Raw genomic sequence first — 21,625 nt, 5'->3', positions numbered from 1 at the left:
ACACACTGACACTTGGGGGTCCCAGAACAATGGCACACTGACACTTGGGGGTCCCAGAACAATGGCACACTGACACTTGGGGGTCCAAAATAATGGCACACTGACACTTGGGGGTCCAAAACAATGACACACTGACACTTGGGGGTCCAAAACAATGACACACTGACACTTGGGGGTCCAAAACAATGACACACTGACACTTGGGGGTCCAGAACAATGGCACACTGACACTTGGGGGTCCAAAACAATGACACACTGACACTTGGGGGTCCCAGAACATTAACACACTGACACTTGGGGGTCCCAGAACATTGACACACTGACACTTGGGGGTCCCAGAACAATGGCACACTGACACTTGGGGGTCCAGAACAATGGCACACTGACACTTGGGGGTCCCAGAACAATGACACACTGACACTTGAGGGTCCCAGAACAATGACACACTGACACTTGGGGGTCCCAGAACAATGACACACTGACACTTGGGGGTCCAAAACAATGACACACTGACACTTGGGGGTCCCAGAACAATGACACACTGACACTTGGGGGTCCCAGAACAATGACACACTGACACTTGGGGGTCCCAGAACAATGACACACTAGCACTTGGAGGTCCCAGAACAATGATAATTAGAAGTGGAAGATCAGGGAAGGAGAGAATATAGAGATTGCTTTAGATTGCAGCTGTTTTTATACCTTTAATCCTCTCGGGGTAAATCTCATTTTAAAGCATCTGTTCTGTATCCTCCAACCCTCTCCTCATTCCCTGTAGATGATGCCTGAGATCCCCCCAAACTCATTCTATCATTTCCCTGTCCTTTCCTTTCATTCCTTTCCTTCCTCCTTTCCTTTCCTTTCCTTTCCTTTCCTTTCCTTTCCTTTCCTTTCCTTTCCTTTCCTTTCCTTTCCTTTCCTTTCCTTTCCTTTCCTTTCCTTTCCTTTCCTTTCCTTTCCTTTCCTTTCCTTTCTCTTCCCCTTTCTTTTCTTTTCCTTTCCTTTTTTTCCCTTTCCTTCTTCTCTCCCTCTTTTCTCTCTTCTTCCTCCCATTCACCATCCCTTTTTCATCCCTCCCCACCCCTCTTTCTCTGCCCTCCTAGCCGTGTCCTCTTCCTCATTCTCCGTGTTCTGGGATGCGGCTCCCATGTTTGTGTTTCTTCTTCCGGAGTTTTCCGTGTCTCTGGCAGAGCTGGGAGTTTAATCAAAGCTAATCAGAAAATTATGAGATATCTGATTGCTGATTAGACTGCTAATGTTAATCTACTCAAGGAGACTCTTGTGGAGGATATTTTAGGAGTGATGTTCCCGGTGGGACCGGGTACAGGACACAGGACGGGAGACTCCAAGTCCCCAGAGACCTCCGTCTGTGCGGGTCCAGGCACAGTTCTCTTTATTGGACTCCATATGTCGTATTGTCTGCTTGGAAAATCCATGCCGAACTTGGAGCTCCAAAGAGGAAGTTCCAGGAGATCATTCTAAGTTCTGTTCTTGGCAGTCTTCCTGAAGTGTCCTCATCTCTGACCCTGAACAGGATTTGGTTACTTCTGGTATTGAATCAGTATAGAAGATTTGGCGTTTGAATTTACAGCCATAGAAAATTGTAGTTGTTATTGTGCATCACCCGTATGTACAAGACACCCAAGGCCTACAACTCTTATAAGGTTATGTCATAAAAAAAAATGTTTAAACTTAAAACTTTGTAACTAACTTTAACATCTTAACACCTGCTGCCTTCATCTCACTAACATTGCTGAAATTCTCCACTTCCTCAGCAATGTTCCCCACCCCCCTTTGCCGTTCCGTCTACTGGCCTCTGCTCAGTGTCCTCCACCCTTCTCTGCTAATCCCTCTAGTGGCCTCTGCTCAGTATCCCCCCCCCCCCTCCTTACGCTAATTCCTTCAGTGGCCTCCGCCGCTCTCTGCCAATATTTCCCCTGGCCTCTGCTCGTGTCCTCCACCTATCTTCCATTCCTTCCACTGGACTCCGCTCTCTGCCGTTCCCTCTACTGGCCTCCACTCAGCGTCCTCCACGCTTCTCTGCTAATCCCTCCACTGCCCTCTGCTCAGTATCCCCCATTCCTTCTGCTAATTCCTCCAGTGGCCTCGACCCCATCTCTGCAAATCCTTCAACTGGCCTCAACTCAGTGTCCTCCACCCCTCTCTGCCAATCCTTCCATTGGTCTCCCCTCAGTGTCCTCCGCCCTCTCTGCCAACCCTTCCACTGCCCCCCCCCCCCCCAGTGTCCTCCACTTCTCTCTGCCAATCCCTGCACTGGACTCAGATTCCCCCCATCTTCTGTTCCCTCCACTGACCTCCACTTAGTGTCCTCCACCCTTCTCTGCCAATCACTCCCCTGGCCTCTGCTCAGTGTCCTCCACTCATCTCTGACAACCCCTCCACTGGCCTCCCCCCAGTGTCCTCCACCCCTCTCTGTCAACCCCTCCACTGGCCTCCCCCCAGTGTCCTCCACCCCTCTCTGCCAACCCCTCCACTGGCCTCTGCTCAGTGTCCTCCATCCCTCTCTGCCAATCTCTCCACTGGCCTCCCTTGTGTCCTCCACCCCTCTCTGACAATCACTCCCCTGGCCTCTGCTCAATGTCCTCCACCCATCTCTGCCAAACCCTCCACTGGACCCTCTTAGTGTCCTCCACCCCTCTCTACCAACCCCTCCACTGACCTCCCCCCCAGTGTCCTCAACCCCTCTCTGCCAACCCCTCCACTGGCCTCTCTTGTGTCCTCCACCCCTCTCTGCCAATCACTCCCCTGGCCTCTGCTCAATCTACTCCACCCATCTCTGCCAACCCCTCCACTGGCCTCCCTCCAGTGTCCTCAACCTCTCTCTGCCAACCCCTCCACTGGCCTCCCTTGTGTCCTCCACCCCTCTCTGCCAATCCCTCCACTGGCCTCTGCTCAATGTCCTCCACCCATCTCTGCCAATCCCTCCACTGGCCTCCTCTCAGTGTCCTCCACCCCTCTCTGCCAACTCCTCCACTGGCCTCCTCTCAGTGTCCTCCACCCCTCTCTGCCAACTCTACCACTGGCCTCCCTTGTGTCCTCCATCCCTCTCTACCAATCCCTCCACTGGCCTCCTCTCAGTGTCCTCCACCCCTCTCTGCCAATCCCTCCACTGGCCTTGCCCACTGCTCGCCCAGTGAATAAAATTCAAAATATTAACACCATACAAAGCCATTTGCACTTTGCCCCAAGCTACATCACCAACCTTGTCTCCAAATATTACCCAAGCCTTCCTCTCTGCTCCTCCCAAGATCTCCTGCTCTCTAGATCCCTCGTCACTTCCTCCCACGCCCGCCTCCAGTAATATGCAATCTACAAAAGAGCAGAGTGAAGGTTTGCTTTAACTTTCACCTAAACTTTTCCTTATATATGGTATTTATAAATGAGATACAAAGATACCTCCGCCCCCAAATCTACTCCAATTTATTCTTTTTATTTCACCCTCTCTTGCTCATAATAAAGTAATTGACTAAGTTGGCCTCAGTCAGCACTCCACTATGACTTCACTATGGGCTATGACTAACACCAATCTAGGCTGAAAGACGTAAGAATTGTTTTTTCTTTATGTGCAAAAATAAAGACGAATTCGGAGGAGATTTGGCAACTTTGCATTTCATTTAAAATAAACGCTAATCCCTGGAGGCCAAAAAGATGGTACGCGCGAACAATCACTCCCACACTCTAGACATGTGTAATATCTCAATACGCCAGTCAGTGAATGATGAATTATGTATTATCGAGGACATCCGCATGTTGGGAGTCCTACGTTTAGAGTTCTTATTTTGGGAATTTTGGATATTTAGTATGTGAAGCTCAACACCCAAAAAGGTGCGGGAACTTCTTTGGCACATTTGGTCGCTTGTAGGGCAGCTTTTTCTAATAAATGGGCTTCCCTATGTGTGTCACACAAAAAAAAAAAAACCTCACATCCCCACCATGCGGAGTTGTGAATGGGGCCTAAATGTTGGCGCTAGAATTATCACTCTCACTCCAACGTTCAATCGCTGTTTACAAACCTGTGCGCATTCTACGTGCGCTTTTGCATGTATGTGTGTGTGTGTGTGTGTGTACAGGGCGACACGGTTGCTTTTAAATTTTCTTTTTGTATTTATTTCATTACAATGTAATTATTTAACCACTTCAATACCGGGCACGTTCGCACCAATTTTCAGCTTTCAGCGCTGTCACTTTTTAAATGACAATTGTGCGGTCATTATACACTGTACCCAAACTAAGTTTTTATCATCTTGTTCCCACAAATAGAACTTTCTTTTGGTGGTATTTGATCACCTCTACGATTTTTATTTTTCGCTAAACGAATAAAAAAAGACTGAAAATTTTGAAAAAAAAAAATTTTCTTTGTTTTTGTCATAAAATTTTGTAAATAAGTACGTTTTCTCCTTCACTGATGGGCACTGATAAGGCGGCACCGATGAGGTGGCACTGATGGGCACTGACGATGGGCACTGATAGGCACCACTGATGGGCACTGATATGCGGCACAGATGGGCATTGATAGGCGGCACTGATGGGCACTCATAGGTGGCACTGGTGGGCACTGCTGGACACTGATGGGCACTGAAAGGCTGCACTGATGGGCACTGATATGGCAGCACCGATGAGGTGGCACCAATGACATGGCACTGATGAGGTGGCACTGATGGGCACTGATGATGGGCACTGATAGGTGGCACTGATGGGCACTGATAGGTGGCACTGATAGGTGGCACTGATATGCGGCACTGATGGGCATTGATAGGCAGCACTGATGGGCACTGCTGGACACTGATGGGCACTGAAAGGCTGCACTGATGGGTACTTATGGGTGGCACTGATAGACGGCACTGATGGGCACTGAAAGACGGCACTGATGGGCATTGATGGCTGGCACTGATAGATTTCACTGATAGGCATCACTGGTGGCAATGGCACTGGCAGGCATTTTTCATTGGCACTGAAACGAATAAAATAAAAAACAAACATTTTGAAAAAAGAAAAGTTTTTCTTTGTTTTTGTTATAAAATTTTGTAAATAAGTACGCTTTCTCCTTCACTGATGGGCACTGATAAACTGCACTGATGGGCATTGATAAGGCGGCACCAATGAGATGGCACTGATGATGGGCACTGATAGGCAGCACTTATAGGTGGCACTGATAGGCAGTGAAAGGCGGCACTGATGGGCATTCATAGGTGGCACTGATGGACACTGATGGACACTGATGGGCACTGAAAGGCTGCACTGATGGGTACTTATGGGTGGCACTGATAGACGGCACTGCTGGGCACTGAAAGACGGCACTGATGGGCATTGATGGCTGGCACTGATAGATTTCACTGATAGGCACCACTGGTGGCGATAGCACTGGCAGGCATTTTTCATTGGCACTGAAACGAATAAAAAAAGACTGAAAATTTTGAAAAAAAAGTTTTTCTTTGTTTTTGTTATAAAATTTTGTAAATAAGTACGTTTTCTCCTTCACTGATGTGCACTGATAGGCTGCACTGATGGGCACTGATAAGGCGGCACTGATGAGGTGGCAATAATGGGATGGCACTGATGAGGTGGCACTGATGGGCAGTGATAGGTTGCACTGATATGCGGCACTGATGGGCATTGATAGGCGGCACTGGTGGGCACTGCTGCACACTGATGGGCACTGAAAGGCTACACTGATGGGTACTTATGGGTGGCACTGATAGACGGCACTGATGGGCACTGAAAGGTGGCACTGATGGACATTTATGGCTGGCACTGATAGATTTCACTGATAAGCATCATTGGTGGCAATGGCACTGGCAGGCATTTCTCATCGGCAGCTGCCTGGGCACTGATTGCCAGTTGCTTGGGCATTGATTGGCATTTCCCTGGTGGTCTAGGGTGGTGGCCATCCCTTGTGGTCCTGGTGGTCCTGGGCGGGCATCCGAGGGGGGGCTGCGCTGATACACAATCAGCACAGACCCCCCCCTGTCAGAAGAGCAGCCAATTGGCTCTCCTCTACTCGCGTCTGTCAGAGACAAGTGAGCAAAAGCCGATCACCGGCTCTTCCTGTTCACATCGTGATCAGCCATGATTGGACACGGCTGATCGCGTGGTAAAGAGTCTCTGTAAGAGACTCTTTACCTAGATCGCCGCCATGCACGCCCCTCGGGGATGCACAGCGGCTTGATATCATCACAATGTCATATGACGTGCGGTCAGGATATCGCAACCACTTTGCCGACGTCATTTTGCTATATGGCAGGCGGCAAGTGGTTAAAAAAAAAATTTCTTCATTTAACGTTATCGCTGCCACTAGGAGGCTAACAAGCCCCAAATGTAACAGCATCAGAAAGTGACAGGTCCTCATTATGGAGATATCAGGGGTTCACTAGACCCTCGATGTCTCCCCTGCAGCTAATCAAGTATAGATTGTGCTACAGGAGCTGGGGAGTAACCGAACCGAAACCAGAAATGATGAAATGCTTCCCGGAGCTCCTCCCACTTTCCATCCAACATCAGGCACTGATGTTGGACGAGAAGGCCTGGCTCGCAGTCTCCGCTCTAATTCATCCCAAAAGTGTTCTATCGGGTTGAGGTCAGGACTCTGTGCAGTCCAGTCAAGTTCCTCCACCCCAAACTCGCTCATCCATGTCTTTATGGACCTTGCTTTGTGCACATTCATTTGGTGGAGGAGGGATTATGGTGTGGGGGTTGTTTTTCAGGGGCTGGGCTTGGCCCCCTAGTTCCAGTGAAGGGAACTCTTAAGGCGTCAGCATACCAAGACATTTTGGACAATTTCATGCTCCCAACTTTTTGGGAACAGTTTGGGGATGACTCCTTCTTGTTCCAACATGACTGCACACCAGTGCACAAAGTCATGAAGGGGGGGGGGGGTAAAACATTCCGGAGCTCAAGTGTCCAGAGGACGTTTTATAAATGACTTAAGGAAGAATCAAAGGGGCAATCCTAAAATATTGGTACAACCAATCGGTAAAAGCTTACGGTCCTAGGAATACAAGGTGATAGAAATGCGAGTTGCGGCAGAGTTTCAGCACCGCGGACAGGGCCTGCTCCGTGGGGCTGGAGAACTGGTCGCTGTCCGCGGTCCTGAATCACCGCCACTAATATCAGTAATTAGCACTTAAACCAGCTCAGCACTTTACCAGCATGAAATCTTTAACCGTATACGAAGCGCCCGCCTTCCGCTGGGCCGCAATTCAACGTTTTCTGATTCATTGCTCCATTTGAACACTACCTATAGATCCCCCCCCCCCCCAACAATCGCTCATCGGCTCTGGCATGTTAAGTCATTTCGTCGTTTTTTTTTTTATGCCAAAATGAGTAACGTTCTATGGAAGGAGGCGGAATGAGCCGGCGTTCCGGGAGAATTAAAGGTGAGATTTGTCAGTGGAGCTTCTATCCGGAGATTTAATAATAAGATGTCACCTAAATGTGGATGGTGAAAGCTATCGATTTCCCTGCAAAATGCCGTTTTCTGTTTTGGAGAAAGCTCCGCCGCAAGAAACGGGGGAAGTGGAAATGGTACAAAGAAGGGATTTAATAACGCTGCTCCGCCTTTAAAGCAGAACTTGCCCAGATGCGTGGGGCTTAAAGAGGCACTCCAGGCAAAACTTTTTTTTTTTAAGTGCTTATAGATCGAGGAAGGGGTTGGGACTTCTGTCGTGGTTACTAACTGTTGAAGTGATTTCCCCTCTGCACCTCCTGTTGTATCACTGGGATAGAGAGAGTTTGCAGTTGGAAGGGTAGGGACTAAGGGACCTGTCTCTGAATCCCATCTTTTTTTAATCCAGTGCTGAGTGGACTATCTCTGGATCCCAGTGCTTAGAACCCGAACCACTGAATCAAAGTTCTCGGGGACATATACATGGATCCCAGTGCTAAAGGGTCTGTTTCAAAATCCTGGTGTTCAGGGGCTCATCTCAAAATCCTGGTGTTCAGGGGCTCATCTCAAAATCCTGGTGTTCGGGGGCTCATCTCAAAATCCTGGTGTTCAGGGGCTCATCTCAAAATCCTGGCACTCAAGGGCCGTCTTGGGATCCCATTGCTTGGTGGTCCATCTTGAGATCCCATTGCTCAGGGACCAGTCTTGGGATCCCACTGCCCAGCAACCTAACTTGGAATATCATTGCTCAGAGGCCAATTTCTGGAGCACTGTTCTGAGGGGCCCATCTTTGTATTCAAATGTTAAGTGGACTAGCTCTGTGTCCCAATGCTTAGGGTCCAACCCCTGGACCAAAGTGCTCAAGGGCAAGTCCTTAAGACCATCGTCCCTGGATCACATTACTCAGCGGTACATACATGGATCCATGTGCTAAAGGGGTCTGTCTCAGAATCCTAGTGTACAGGGGCTCATTTCAGAATCATGGTGTTTAGGGGCCCGTCTTGGGATCCCACTGCCCAACAACTTGACCTATCCTGGAGCTCAGGAGCCCATCTTGAGATCCCACTGCTCAGGCACCAGTCTTGGGATCCCACTGCCCAGCAACCTGACTTGGGATCTCACTGCTCAGAGGCCAATTTCTGGAGCACTGTTCTGAGGGGCCCATCTTTGTATTCAAATGTTGAGTGGACTTGCTCTGGATCCCAGTGCTTAGGGTCCAACCCTTGGACCAAAGTGCTCAAGGGCAAGTCCTTAAGCCCATCATCCCTGGATCACACTACTCAGGGGTACATAGATGGATCCATGTGCTAAAGCAGTCTGTCTCAGAATCCTAGTGTTCAGGGGCTCATTTCAGTATCATGGTGCTCAGGGGCCCGTCTTGGGATACCACTGCTCAGGGGCCAGTCTTGGGATTCCAATGCCTAACAACTTGACTTGGGATCTCCCTGCTCAGAGGCCCATCTCTGGAACACTGGTCTGAGGGACCCATCTATGTATTCCAACGTTGAGTGGATTATGTCTGGTTCCCCCCCCCCCCCATGCTTAGGGTCCAACCCCTGGACCAAAGTGCTCAAGGGCAAGTCCTTAAGCCCATCATCCCTGGATCACACTAATCAGGGATACATACATGGATCCATGTGCTAAAGGGGTCTGTCTCAGAATCCTAGTGTTCAGGGGCTCATTTCAGAATCATGGTGCTCATGGGCCGTCTTGGGATGCCACTGCTCAGGGGCCAGTCTTGGGATCCCACTGCTCCCCTTAACCTATCCTGGTGCTCAGGGGCCCATCTTGAGATGCCACTGCTCAGGGGCCAGTCTTGGGATTCCAATGCCCAACAACTTGACTTGGGGTCTCTCTGCTCAGAGGCCCATCTCTGGAAATACTGGTCCTAGGGACCCATCTTTGTATTCCAATGTTGAGTGGATTATGTCTGGTTCTCCCCCATGCTTAGGGTCCAACCCCTGGACCAAAGTGCTCAAGGACCAATCCTTAATCCCATAAACCCTGGATCACATTACTCAGGGGCCAGTCCTTGGATCCCACTGTCCAGCAACCTGACTTGGGATCCCACTGCTTAGGGGCCCATCTCTGGAACACTGGACTAAGGACCCAGTCATTAGATCACTGGTCTGAGGGGCCCATCTTTGTATTCCAATGCTGAGTGCTCAAGAGCCAAACCTTAAGCCCATCTCTGAATCGCACTGCTCAGGATCCCATTGCTAAATGGTCTGTCTAATAATCCTGGTGCTCAGGGTTTCATCTCTAAACCCCAGTCCTCAGGGGCCTGTCTTGCAATCCAACTGCTTGGGGGGCTCATCTTTGGATCCCACTGATCAGGGGCCAGTCTTGGGATTTCACTACCCAGCTACCTGTCTTGGTACCCCCCCCTTCTAAGGGGGGCTTGTCTTGGAGACATAGTCGGCAAGTGAAACCCAACAGAGGTTCTAATTACTTCCACACTCAATCCCAAATTAAAGCAGAACCCAACCCACCAAATGACAAGATAAAAATAAAAAGCTTTTGTTGCAATATCCATTTTTAATTTAGAGCTCTAACCTTTAGTACTTCTTTTCCACCAATAGATGTCCTCAGTCTGATGTTCAGCATCATTCAGCCCACTTCCTCTAAGCCCAGGTCATCTTGAACCCACCCCCACCCTGTGGCTGGACATTTTAACGCAAAAGCAGCACAGTGATTAGCTCATCTCTGTCACTCTGCTCTCTCCTCCTATCGGAATGCTTCTTTTAGTTCTGCTTTTTTTCTCTTAAACTTCTGGTAGCTAGAAGGTTCAGGTTCTTAATAAAGGGCGTTACATCAAACCAAAGAGAGGGACAGATAAGGAGGAAAGATGGTCAGAGGGATTTGGTGCAAAAGAGGGGTGACACACCATTGTGTGTTGTAACAGATACTTGTAATCAGGAGCTCATGTGACAGGGTGACAACACTGGAGCACAATTGGGAGACAGGGACAGAGTGTTGTCACCCTTAAACAGAAAATATCTTCAGAAGCCCCCCCCCCCCCCATTGCCCATTGGCAGGATCACCAGGGATAATTTTAATAAATTGCAGATTTTATAAGAATGGAAATAACTTTTGAAATGGAATCACTAGATTAGGTTTACATCTACTTTTAATAATTTAGGAATATAAATTAAACATTTTGTCGGACTAATTCTTCCGCTTCCCCTTTAAGGCTCTGGCGTCACCATACATTATAGCACATAATAGACCGCTTTGCATCGAACAGATTCTTTTATTTCAAGGTAGATAAAGGACGGCGGGAAGATTGCGCCCGTCAGGGGTTGGTGATGGGGGAGAGGTGTGGGGGCAGGGTTGCTAGGAGAACAGGGGTGGGGGGTTGGTGCAATTGCTCCATGGAAAAGGTCTGCTTTCTACAACCTGAAATTCAATTTTTTTTTTCTCCCTTACACACCCTGACCTTTTTTTTTCCTTTAAATAAAATCTATTGTATTAATTTTTTCCATCAGGCAGGCCGGCGGAACGTGGCAGATTGGGCTGGAAAAGGTCAGGCTGTGTGTAGCTGGAGAATTGCGACTCACTTGATAGTTTTTCCCCGGGGCTGTTTGTATGATTTGCTTTTTTATTTATATATTTGGATTAAGAATATTATCTGCGATGTTCCATGTACCGTCTGCAGAGCGGCGTGCGCCGATAGCTCACTGTGTTAAGTCTCCTAACCGCTCACTGATCTTTTATAAATGCTTTAATACCACAGCCGAGGGTTCGTGCCGCAGAGGCGTCTGGGTGTGTCTCCGAAGGGCTCAGATTTCAATGTGGAATAAAATGTACATTTAATGGGATAGTGCAGAGGCCCGGGGGCGCTTTAAAGTGTCTGGCTATGTAGTATGGTGCTAAGGGGCCCATCTCCTGATCACTGCTTTAAGGAACCCATCTCTGGATCACTGGTCTGAGTGACCCATCTCTAGATCTTTGGTCTGAGGGACCGGTCTCTGGATCACTGGTCTGAGGGACCGGTCTCTGGATCACTGGTCTGAGGGACCGGTCTCTGGATCACTAGTCTGAGGGACTGGTCTCTGGATCACTGGTCTGAGAGACCCATCTCTGGATCACTGGTCTGAGGGACCCGTCTCCGGATCACTGGTCTGAGGGACCCGTCTCTGGATCACTGGTCTGAGGGACCCGTCTCTGGATCACTGGTCTGAGGGACCCATCTCTGGATCACTGCTTTAAGGGACCCATCTTTGGATTACTGGTCTGAGTGACCCGTCACTAGATCATTGGTCTGAGGGGCCCATCTCTAGATCACTGGTCTGAGGGACCTGTCTCTGGATCACTGGTCTGAGGGACCCGTCTCTGGATTACTGGTCTGAGGTACCTGTCTCTGGATTACTGGTCTGAGGTACCTGTCTCTGGATCACTGGTCTGAGGTACCTGTCTCTGGATCATTGGTCTGAGGGACCGGTCTATGGATCATTGCTCTGAGGGCCCATCTCCGGATCATTGGTCTGAGGGACCTGTCTCTTGATCACTGGTCTGAGGGACCTCTCTTTTGATCACTGGTCTGAGGAGCCAGTCTCTGGATCACTGGTCTGAGGGACCTGGCTCTGGATCACTGGTTTGAGGGACCTGTCTCTAGATCACTGGTTTGAGGGACCCATCTCTGGATCATTGGTCTGAGTGACCTGTCTCTGGATAATTGGTCTGAGGAACCTATCTCTGGATCACTGATTTGAGGGACCTGTCCCTGGATCACTGATTTGAGGGACCCATCTCTGGATGATTGGTTTGAGGGACCCATCACTGGTTTGAGAGACCCATCTCTGGATCGCTGGTCTGAGGGACCATCTCTGGATCACTGGTTTGAGAGATCTGTCCCTGGATCATTGGCCTAGAGGACCGTCTCTGGATCTCTGATCTGAGGGATCAGTCTCTGGATCTCTAGTCTGAGGGACCCGTCTCTGGATCACTGGTCTGAGGGGCCTGTCTCCGTTTTCCAATGCTGAGTGGGCTTTCTCTGGATCCGTGTTTAGGGGCCCAACTTCTTTATCAAAGTGCTCAGGGGCCAATCCTTGGCCCATCTCTGGATCATGCTGCCCAGGGACCCATATCTGGATCTCAAAGCTAAAGGGTCTAACTCAGAATCTTGGTGCTCAGGGGCTTATCTCTGAATCCTGATATTCGGGTGCCTCCTCAGGCGCCCATCTTGGAATCCCACTCCTCAGGGGCCCATCTTGGAATCCCACTCCTCAGGGCCCATCTTGGAATCCCACTCCTCAGGGGCCCATCTTGGAATCCCACTCCTCAGGGGCCCATCTTGGAATCCCACTCCTCAGGGGCCCATCTTGGAATCCCACTCCTCAGGGGCCCATCTTGGAATCCCACTCCTCAGGGGCCCATCTTGGAATCCCACTCCTCAGGGGCCCATCTTGGAATCCCACTCCTCAGGGGCCCATCTTGGAATCCCACTCCTCAGGGGCCCATCTTGGAATCCCACTGCTCAGGGGCCCATCTTGGGATCAAACTACTCAGGGGCCCATCTTGGATCCCACTGCTTGGGGGTCCAACTCTGGATTATGGTAAGCTGGGCCCATGTCTAAATGGCTGTTCTCAAGGATATTATGTGTGGCATTTACAGGATGTATGCTGGCAGTGCAGTGTGTATGGTGCATGATGCTGAACGATGTTAATAGTTGCCCAAGTACTTGGTAAATGTTGGCACATTGTCTGTGGTGGAAGTTTGCAGTTGCTGTGTGAACAGTGGAGGGTTGTAGTTGCAGTGTGTACAGTGGAGGGTTGTAGTTGCAGTGTGTACAGTGGAGGGTTGTAGTTGCAGTGTATACAGTGGAGGGTTGTAGTTGCAGTGTGTACAGTGGAGGGTTGTAGTTGCAGTTTGTACAGTGGATGGATGTTGTTGCAGTGTGTACAGTGGAGGGTTGTAGTTGCAGTGTGTACAGTGGAGGGTTGTAGTTGCAGTGTGTACAGTGGAGGGTTGTAGCTGCAGTGTGTACAGTGGAGGGTTGTAGCTGCAGTTTGCACAATGAAGGGTTGTAGTTGCAGTGTGTACAGTGGAGGGTTGTAGTTGCAGTTTGCACAATGAAGGGTTGTAGTTGCAGTGTGTACAGTGGAGGGTTGTAGTTGCAGTGTGTACAGTGGAGGGTTGTAGTTGCAGTGTGTACAGTGGAGGGTTGTAGTTGCAGTGTGTACAGTGGAGGGTTGTAGTTGCAGTGTGTACAGTGGAGGGTTGCAGTGTGTACAGTGGAGGGTTGCAGTGTGTACAGTGGAGGGTTGTCCTTGCAGTGTGTACAGTGGAGGGTTGTAGTTGCAGTGTGTACAGTGGAGGGTTGTAGTTGCAGTGTGTACAGTGGAGGGTTGTAGTTGCAGTGTATACAGTGGAGGGTTGTAGTTGCAGTGTGTACAGTGGAGGGTTGTAGTTGCAGTTTGTACAGTGGATGGATGTTGTTGCAGTGTGTACAGTGGAGGGTTGTAGTTGCAGTGTGTACAGTGGAGGGTTGTAGTTGCAGTGTGTACAGTGGAGGGTTGTAGCTGCAGTGTGTACAGTGGAGGGTTGTAGCTGCAGTTTGCACAATGAAGGGTTGTAGTTGCAGTGTGTACAGTGGAGGGTTGTAGTTGCAGTGTGTACAGTGGAGGGTTGTAGTTGCAGTGTGTACAGTGGAGGGTTGTAGTTGCAGTGTGTACAGTGGAGGGTTGTAGTTGCAGTGTGTACAGTGGAGGGTTGTAGTTGCAGTGTGTACAGTGGAGGGTTGCAGTGTGTACAGTGGAGGGTTGCAGTGTGTACAGTGGAGGGTTGTCCTTGCAGTGTGTACAGTGGAGGGTTGCAGTTGCAGTGTGTACAGTGGAGGGTTGTAGTTGCAGTGTGTACAGTGGAGGGTTGTAGTTGCAGTGTGTACAGTGGAGGGTTGCAGTGTGTACAGTGGAGGGTTGCAGTTGCAGTGTGTACAGTGGAGGGTTGTAGTTGAAGTGTGTACAGTGGAGGGTTGCAGTTGCAGTGTGTACAGTGGAGGGTTGCAGTTGCAGTGTGTACAGTGGAGGGTTGCAGTTGCAGTGTGTACAGTGGAGGGTTGCAGTTGCAGTGTGTAGAGTGGAGGGTTGTAGTTGCAGTGTGTACAGTGGAGGGTTGCAGTTGCAGTGTGTACAGTGGAGGGTTGTAGTTGCAGTGTGTACAGTGGAGGGTTGCAGTTGCAGTGTGTACAGTGGAGGGTTGCAGTTGCAGTGTGTACAGTGGAGGGTTGTCCTTGCAGTGTGTACAGTGGAGGGTTGCAGTTGCAGTGTGTACAGTGGAGGGTTGCAGTTGCAGTGTGTACAGTGGAGGGTTGTAGTTGCAGTGTGTACAGTGGAGGGTTGTAGTTGCAGTGTGTACAGTGGAGGGTTGCAGTTGCAGTGTGTACAGTGGAGGGTTGCAGTTGCAGTGTGTACAGTGGAGGGTTGTCCTTGCAGTGTGTACAGTGGAGGGTTGCAGTTGCAGTGTGTACAGTGGAGGGTTGCAGTTGCAGTGTGTACAGTGGAGGGTTGTAGTTGCAGTGTGTACAGTGGAGGGTTGTAGTTGCAGTGTGTACAGTGGAGGGTTGTAGTTGCAGTGTGTACAGTGGAGGGTTGTAGTTGCAGTGTGTACAGTGGAGGGTTGTAGTTGCAGTTTGTACAGTGGATGGATGTTGTTGCAGTGTATACAGTGGAGGGTTGTAGTTGCAGTGTGTACATTGGAGGGTTGTAGTTGCAGTGTGTACAGTGGAGGGTTGTAGTTGCAGTTTGCACAATGAAGGGTTGTAGTTGCAGTGTGTACAGTGGAGGGTTGTAGTTGCAGTTTGCACAATGAAGGGTTGTAGTTGCAGTGTATACAGTGGAGGGTTGTAGCTGCAGTTTGTACAGTGGATGGATGTTATTGCAATGTGTACAGTGGAGGGTTGTAGTTGCAGTTTGCACAATGGAGGGTTGCAGTTGCAGTGTGTTATCGGTTCTGACTCTGCACACACACGTCTCTGGCAGTGCACGGGTTACGTCCCCTGCTGCCATCACTCAGTGGCAGCTCCCATTGTGTTCCGTGACTTATTACGCCCACAGAATATCTGCCTTTCAGGTACAGCAAAGCATTTACTGCACAATTATCACATGTGCCGCATACACTGAGTGCTCCTGTGTGTGTCTGTGTGTGTGTGTGTGTGTGGGGGGGGGGGGGGGGGGGGGCCACAGCCCCCTGAACTCTAATGTAATGTATGTGCTGCATGTCACAAATATGATAAAGAAATATTCACAGGCAGGTTATATCCAGTATACATTGTTATACATGTTTCTCCTATTGTATAGGAGTTAGATACTACATAGTAACTTTACTGAAACATTCCAACCAGTCTCATCCACCTTAGAGGCTCATGAGCTAAAAAAGACAACCAGACCAAAGCACTGCATGAGAAGAGTGCCAACCACTAGACATGTAGAAAGGAGGCTTCCATCATGACAAGTTTGGAGTATGGTGGTCCCATCCCTAACATATAAACCACAGAAAAAATTAACCCCCTTGAATTGGGACTTTAAATGGACCACCGCCTCTTGAGATAAAAAATATATATTTTATTTAAATACTTTAAAAATGGACATGAAGACGTCAATAACATACACAAAGACAATGCATTCCATACAAAATAGATACTATCAATATATCAGTATACCGGAAACGCGTCGGGTATCGGGGTACACCAACCCCAGGACAGCACACTCTATATCACATTTGTATTATACTTGTCCTTATCTAGTATCTATTTTGTATGGAATGCATTGTCTTTGTCTGTGTATGTTATAGACATCTTCACGTCCATTTTTAAAGTATTTAAATAAAATATATTTTTTTTTATCTCAAGAGGCGGTGGTCCATTTAAAGTCCCAATTTAAGGGGGTTATTTTTTTCTGTAACCACTAGACATGAGACAACCTGGACCATAGCACTGCATGAGAAGAGTGCTAACCACTAGGCATGAGACAACGTGGAACGCAGCACTGCACGAGAAGAGTGCCAACCACTAGACATGAGACAACCAGGACTACAGCACTGCATAAGAAGAGTGCCAACCACTAGACATGAGACAGCACTGCATGAGAAGAGTGCCAACCACTAGACATGAGACAGCACTGCACGAGAAGAGTGCCAACCACTAGACATGAGACAACCAGGACTACAGCACTGCATAAGAAGAGTGCCAACCACTAGACATGAGACAGCACTGCATGAGAAGAGTGCCAACCACTAGACATGAGACAGCACTGCACGAGAAGAGTGCCAACCACTAGACATGAGACAACCAGGACTACAGCACTGCATGAGAAGAGTGCCAACCACTAGACATGAGACAACATGGACCATAGCACTGCATGAGAAGAGTGCCATGAGACAACCTGGATTACAGTCCTGCATGAGAAGAGTGCCAACCACTAGACATGAGACAACCTTGACCGCAGCACTGCATGAGAAGAGTACCAACCACTAGACATGAGATAACATGAACCATAGCACTGCATGAGAAGAGTGCCATGAGACAACCTGGATCACAGTACTGCGTGAGAAGAGTGACAACCACTAGACATGAGACAACCTGGACCGCAGCACTGCACGAGAAGAGTGCCAACCACTAGGCATGAGACAACCTGGACCGCAGCAATGCATGAGAAGAGTGCCAACCACTAGACATGAGACAAACCAGACCACAGCACTGCATGTCAAGCGTGCCAACCACTAGACATGAGATATCTAAGCAGGAAGCGAGACAGAAAATAAACAGAAATGACTAGGAGGCGAGAAAAGAAAGGAGCGTAGATGTATAGAAAGACAGGACAGGTTTGGTGGTTGGTACAGAAACGGGAGAGGACAGACAGCTGTCATTATTCTCCTAACATGAGAATGGTTAATCTAGCACAATGTAATAATGGCGGAGGCAGGCAGCTTCTTTATCAGAAAATTGTTGAATGTGGAAATTGTGTCTGTAATGTGATGTATACAATATGACATGTGAGATCGATGTCCCACCCTACTCAGGGTCACAGGGAAACCTTTGGAGGGCCACTTTTCTCCGTGTTCTGCTGCCCCCTTGTGTCCAGAATACAAACTGGCCTGTGAGCAAAGACTGCAGACCTCAGACATAATTGCGTGGAATAAATTCAGAGACATTGTGCCTCACACAAGTTATAAAGCGCACATTGAAGGCCTATATATATACATACACTGATTAGCCCTACACCTCAAATAACATTATGATCATTGACAAATAAAGTGACTAACATTAAATATCTCGTGATGATGGCATCTGAAACTGGGTGGGATTTATGAGAGAGCAAGTGAACATGTCCCTGACGTTGATGTGCTGAAAGCAAAATAAAATGAGAAAGTTTAAGGATTTAAGGTCCTTTGACAAGGACCAAATTGTGATGTCTACACGACTGGGCTAGAGCATTTCCAAAACTGCAGCTCTTGTAGGATGTTCCCGGTCTGCAGTGATCAGGACTGACCAAAAGTGGTCTAAGGAATGACCCGGAGAACCGGCGATGGGGTCATGGGTGACCAAGGCTCACAGATGGATGTGGGGAGGCTCATTGATGGAGGTGGGGGGGGGGGCTCATTGATGGAGGTGTGCAGGAAAGGCTCATTAATGGAAGTGGGGAGGGAAGACTCATTGGTGGAGGTGGGGAGGGAAGGCTAATTGATGGAGGTGGGGAGACAAGGCTCATTGATGGAGGTGGGGAGGAAAGGCTAATTGATGGAGGTGGGGAGGGAAGGCTCATTGATGGAGGTGGGGAGGAAAGGCTCATTGATTGAGGTGGGGAGGGAAGGCTCATTGATGGAGGTGGGGAGGGAAGGCTCATTGATAGAGGTGGGGAGGGAAGGCTCATTGATGGAGGTGGGGAAGCTCATTGATGGAGGTGTGGAGGAAAAGCTCATTAATGGAAGTGGCGAGGGAAAGCTCATTGATGGAGGTGGGGAGGGAAGACTCATTGATGGAGGTGGGGAGGGAAGGCTCATTGGGGGGGGGGGGGCTCATTGGTGGAGGGAAGGCTCATTGGGGGAGGGGAGGCTCATTGATTGAGGTGGTGAGGAAAGGCTCATTGGGGGAGGGGAGGCTCATTGATGGAGGTGGGGAGGGAATTCTCATTGGGGGAGGAGAGGCTCATTTATGGAGGTGGGGAAGAAAGGCTCATTAATTGAAGTGGGGAGGGAAGACTCATTGATGGAGGTGGGGAGGGAAGACTCATTGATGGAGGTGGGGAGGGAAGGCTCATTGATGGAGGTGGGGAGGGAAGGCTCATTGATGGAGGTGGGGAGGGAAGGCTCATTGATAGAGGTGGGGAGGGAAGGCTCATTGATGGAGGTGGAGGAGGGAAGGCTCATTGATGGAGGTTGGGGGGGGGAGGCTCATTGATGGAGGTGGGGAGGGAAGGCTCATTGATGGAGGTGGGGAGGGAAGGCTCATTGATGGGGGTGGGGAGGGAAAGCTCAATGATGGAGGTGGGAAGGGAGGATCATTGATGGAGGTGGGAAGGGAGGATCATTGATGGAGGTGGGGAGGCTCATTGATGGAGGTGGGGAGGAAAGCTCATTGATGGAGGCGGGGAGGCTCATTGATGGAGGTGGGGGGCTCATTGATGGATGTGACGAGGGAAGTCTCATTGATGGAGGTGGGGAGGGAAAGCTCATTGATGGAGGTGGGGAGGGGAAGGCTCGTTGATGAAGGTGGGGAGGGAAGGCTCATTGATGGAGTTGAGGAGGGAAGGCTTAATGATGGAGGTGGGGAGGGAAGGCTCAATGATGGAGGTGGGGAGACTCATTGATGGAGGTGTGGAGGAAAGGCTCATTGATGGAAGTGGGGAGGGAAGACTCATTGATGAAGGTGGGGAGGGAAGACTCATTGATGGAGGTAAGGATGGAAGGCTCATTGATGGAGGTGGGGAGTCAAGGCTCATTGATGGAGGTGGGGAGGGAAGGCTCATTGATGGAGGTGGGGAGGGAAGGCTCATTGGGGGAGGGGGGCTCATTGGTGGAGGGGGGGAGGGAAGGCTTACTGATGGAGGTGGAGAGGGAACGCTCATTGATGGAGGCGGGGAGGGAAGGCTCATTGATGGAGACGGGGAGGGAAGGCTCATTCATGGAGGTGGGGAAGGAAGGCTTATTGATGGAAGTGGGGGGAAGGCTCAATGATGGTGGTGGGGAACTCATTGATGGAGGTGGGGAGGGAAGGCTCAAAGATGGAAGTGGGGAGGCGTGGAGGAAAGGCTCATTAATGGAAGTGGGGAGGGAAGACTCATTGATGGAGGTGGGGAGGGAAGACTCATTGATGGAGGTGGGGAGGGAAGACTCATTCGTGGAGGTGGGGAGGGAAGACTCATTGGTGGAGGTGGGGAGGGAAGGCTCATTGGTGGAGGAGGGAAGGCTCATTGATGGAGGTGGGGAGGGAAGGCTCATTGATGGAGGTGGGGAGGGAAGGCTCATTGATGGGGGTGGGGAGGGAAGGCTCAATGATGGAGGTGGGAAGGGAGGATCATTGATGGAGGTGGGAAGGGAGGATCATTGATGGAGGTGGGAAGGGAGGATCATTGATGGAGGTGGGGAGGCTCATTGATGGAGGTGGGGAGGAAGGCTCATTGATGGAGGCGGGGAGGCTCATTGATGGAGGTGGGGGGCTCATTGATGGATGTGACGAGGGAAGTCTCATTGATGGAGGTGGGGAGGGAAAGCTCATTGATGGAGGTGGGGAGGGGAAGGCTCATTGATGAAGGTGGGGAGGGAAGGCTCATTGATGGAGTTGAGGAGGGAAGGCTCATTGAGGTGAGGGGTCAATAGTGTCAATGGAAACTTTTCTCAGAGGCAGAAATTGTTCATTCCTCAGGGATCCCCTAGTAACCTCTGGAGGAACCCTGGGCTTCCATGGATCTCTGTTTGAGAAACCCTGCTCTATGGTATGGTTAGATAAGGAGAGAGAAAGGAATTATGCAGCTTAGCAAAAGGCAGCTGGGCAGGGCTGACACCGTTTCTTAACATTTCAGTCCACAAAATTGTGGTGAGCCTGCAACAGGACTTCAGTGAATTTCTGGCAGTTCATTGGGTATTTTTTGCCACTTGCGGGGTCAATAAGGGAATCAAACACGAGGAAATGTGCACGAATTGCAGTTATGTATTTAATGCCCTGGCATACACCTTAAGTGAAGCAGTTGGTTTGACATAACTGGTTTTGTTGGGTGTTTGCAGGCTCTCCGGATGTGGGAACTTCTCAGTACCACATGTCTGATGGATATCTAGTCACAGTTGTGCTAATCTTTGATTGACGTAAACAGCTGGATTTTCCTGCGTTCCAGAGAGGAGATCCGCAGAACGTTTGTGAAGCCTGAGGATAGATTGGAGAACTCCTGACCTGATCAGACATTGTCTGTTATTGCAGGATGAGTCCACAGGAGCAGAATTCCTTCTATGGAGGCGTAGAGCCAGTGGCAGCAATATCGCATCTACAATCTGGAGTTCTAAATATGCAGCAATTGCTGTTATCACATTGTTGCAGTTTGCTAAATTGAAACCTTGATTTGTTCATAAATAGAACAACTAAATATTTTCTAAGCCGCTCATCTGTAAAGCATTATAAGGGTCTATTAGGCTTAATGAGTAGTTTGGGGGCCTCTTGTATTTTCAATTCTCTGACTGGCCAAGGGCTGCAAAAATAAATAAATAAAAAATTAGGACATTTGCGGCCAAAAAGAAGATTTTTTTTTAGACGGTCTGGCGTGTTGCGGCTTGTTCGGCGTATTGCGTTGCTATTAATGATGTTGTTTGGCTCTTGTCTTGCAGAGGCTGGCACGCGCTGCGGAGGAGTTCCAGAGAGCTCACCGTTGGCAGGATAACATCAGGGTAAGTGCACCTCCACTGCCACCCCGCCCTCCCTCCCTTGCCTCATATTGGGCCGCTCTGTCTGCGCACCGCAAGATCCACCGCCGCCTCCCCCCCCGCCCCCCCCCCGCCCACAGAATCTCATCGGAGTAAATCTGGCACAGGCTATATATATCATTTGGTACAGAGATGTCTCCTGTCAGCACTCCTCACAATACAGTCAACTGCGGTCCAATTTGTGCCGAATTTGCATATGTCTGAACGGGTCTACCATTATCCTCAGGCTGAATGTGCCGAATCCTCCAACTTCCTTCTCCTCTCCCAACGGCCATCCGAAGTCTCCCCATCTCTCCTCTGTCGTCTTCTATATT

General features: G+C 49.6%; 1 protein-coding gene across 4 annotated transcripts in view; it reads left to right on the top strand.

Moving 5' to 3' along the window:
- CACNA2D2 (calcium voltage-gated channel auxiliary subunit alpha2delta 2) overlaps positions 1-21,625 on the top strand; it is a 339,422-nt gene that overhangs the window by 199,611 nt on the left and 118,186 nt on the right. For all 4 annotated transcript variants that reach the window (XM_073591600.1, XM_073591599.1, XM_073591598.1 and 1 more), the window contains exon 4: positions 21,216-21,275. In XM_073591600.1, the coding sequence (XP_073447701.1) occupies positions 21,216-21,275 (60 nt within the window). The remainder of the gene's footprint in view (positions 1-21,215; positions 21,276-21,625) is intronic.

This window comes from Aquarana catesbeiana, linkage group LG07, assembly GCF_042186555.1.
Source record: "Aquarana catesbeiana isolate 2022-GZ linkage group LG07, ASM4218655v1, whole genome shotgun sequence".
In the NCBI taxonomy this organism is placed as follows: Eukaryota; Metazoa; Chordata; class Amphibia; order Anura; family Ranidae; genus Aquarana; species Aquarana catesbeiana.
The sequence above is the reverse complement of the archived record's forward strand: the minus strand, read 5'-3'. Positions and strand labels throughout refer to the sequence as shown.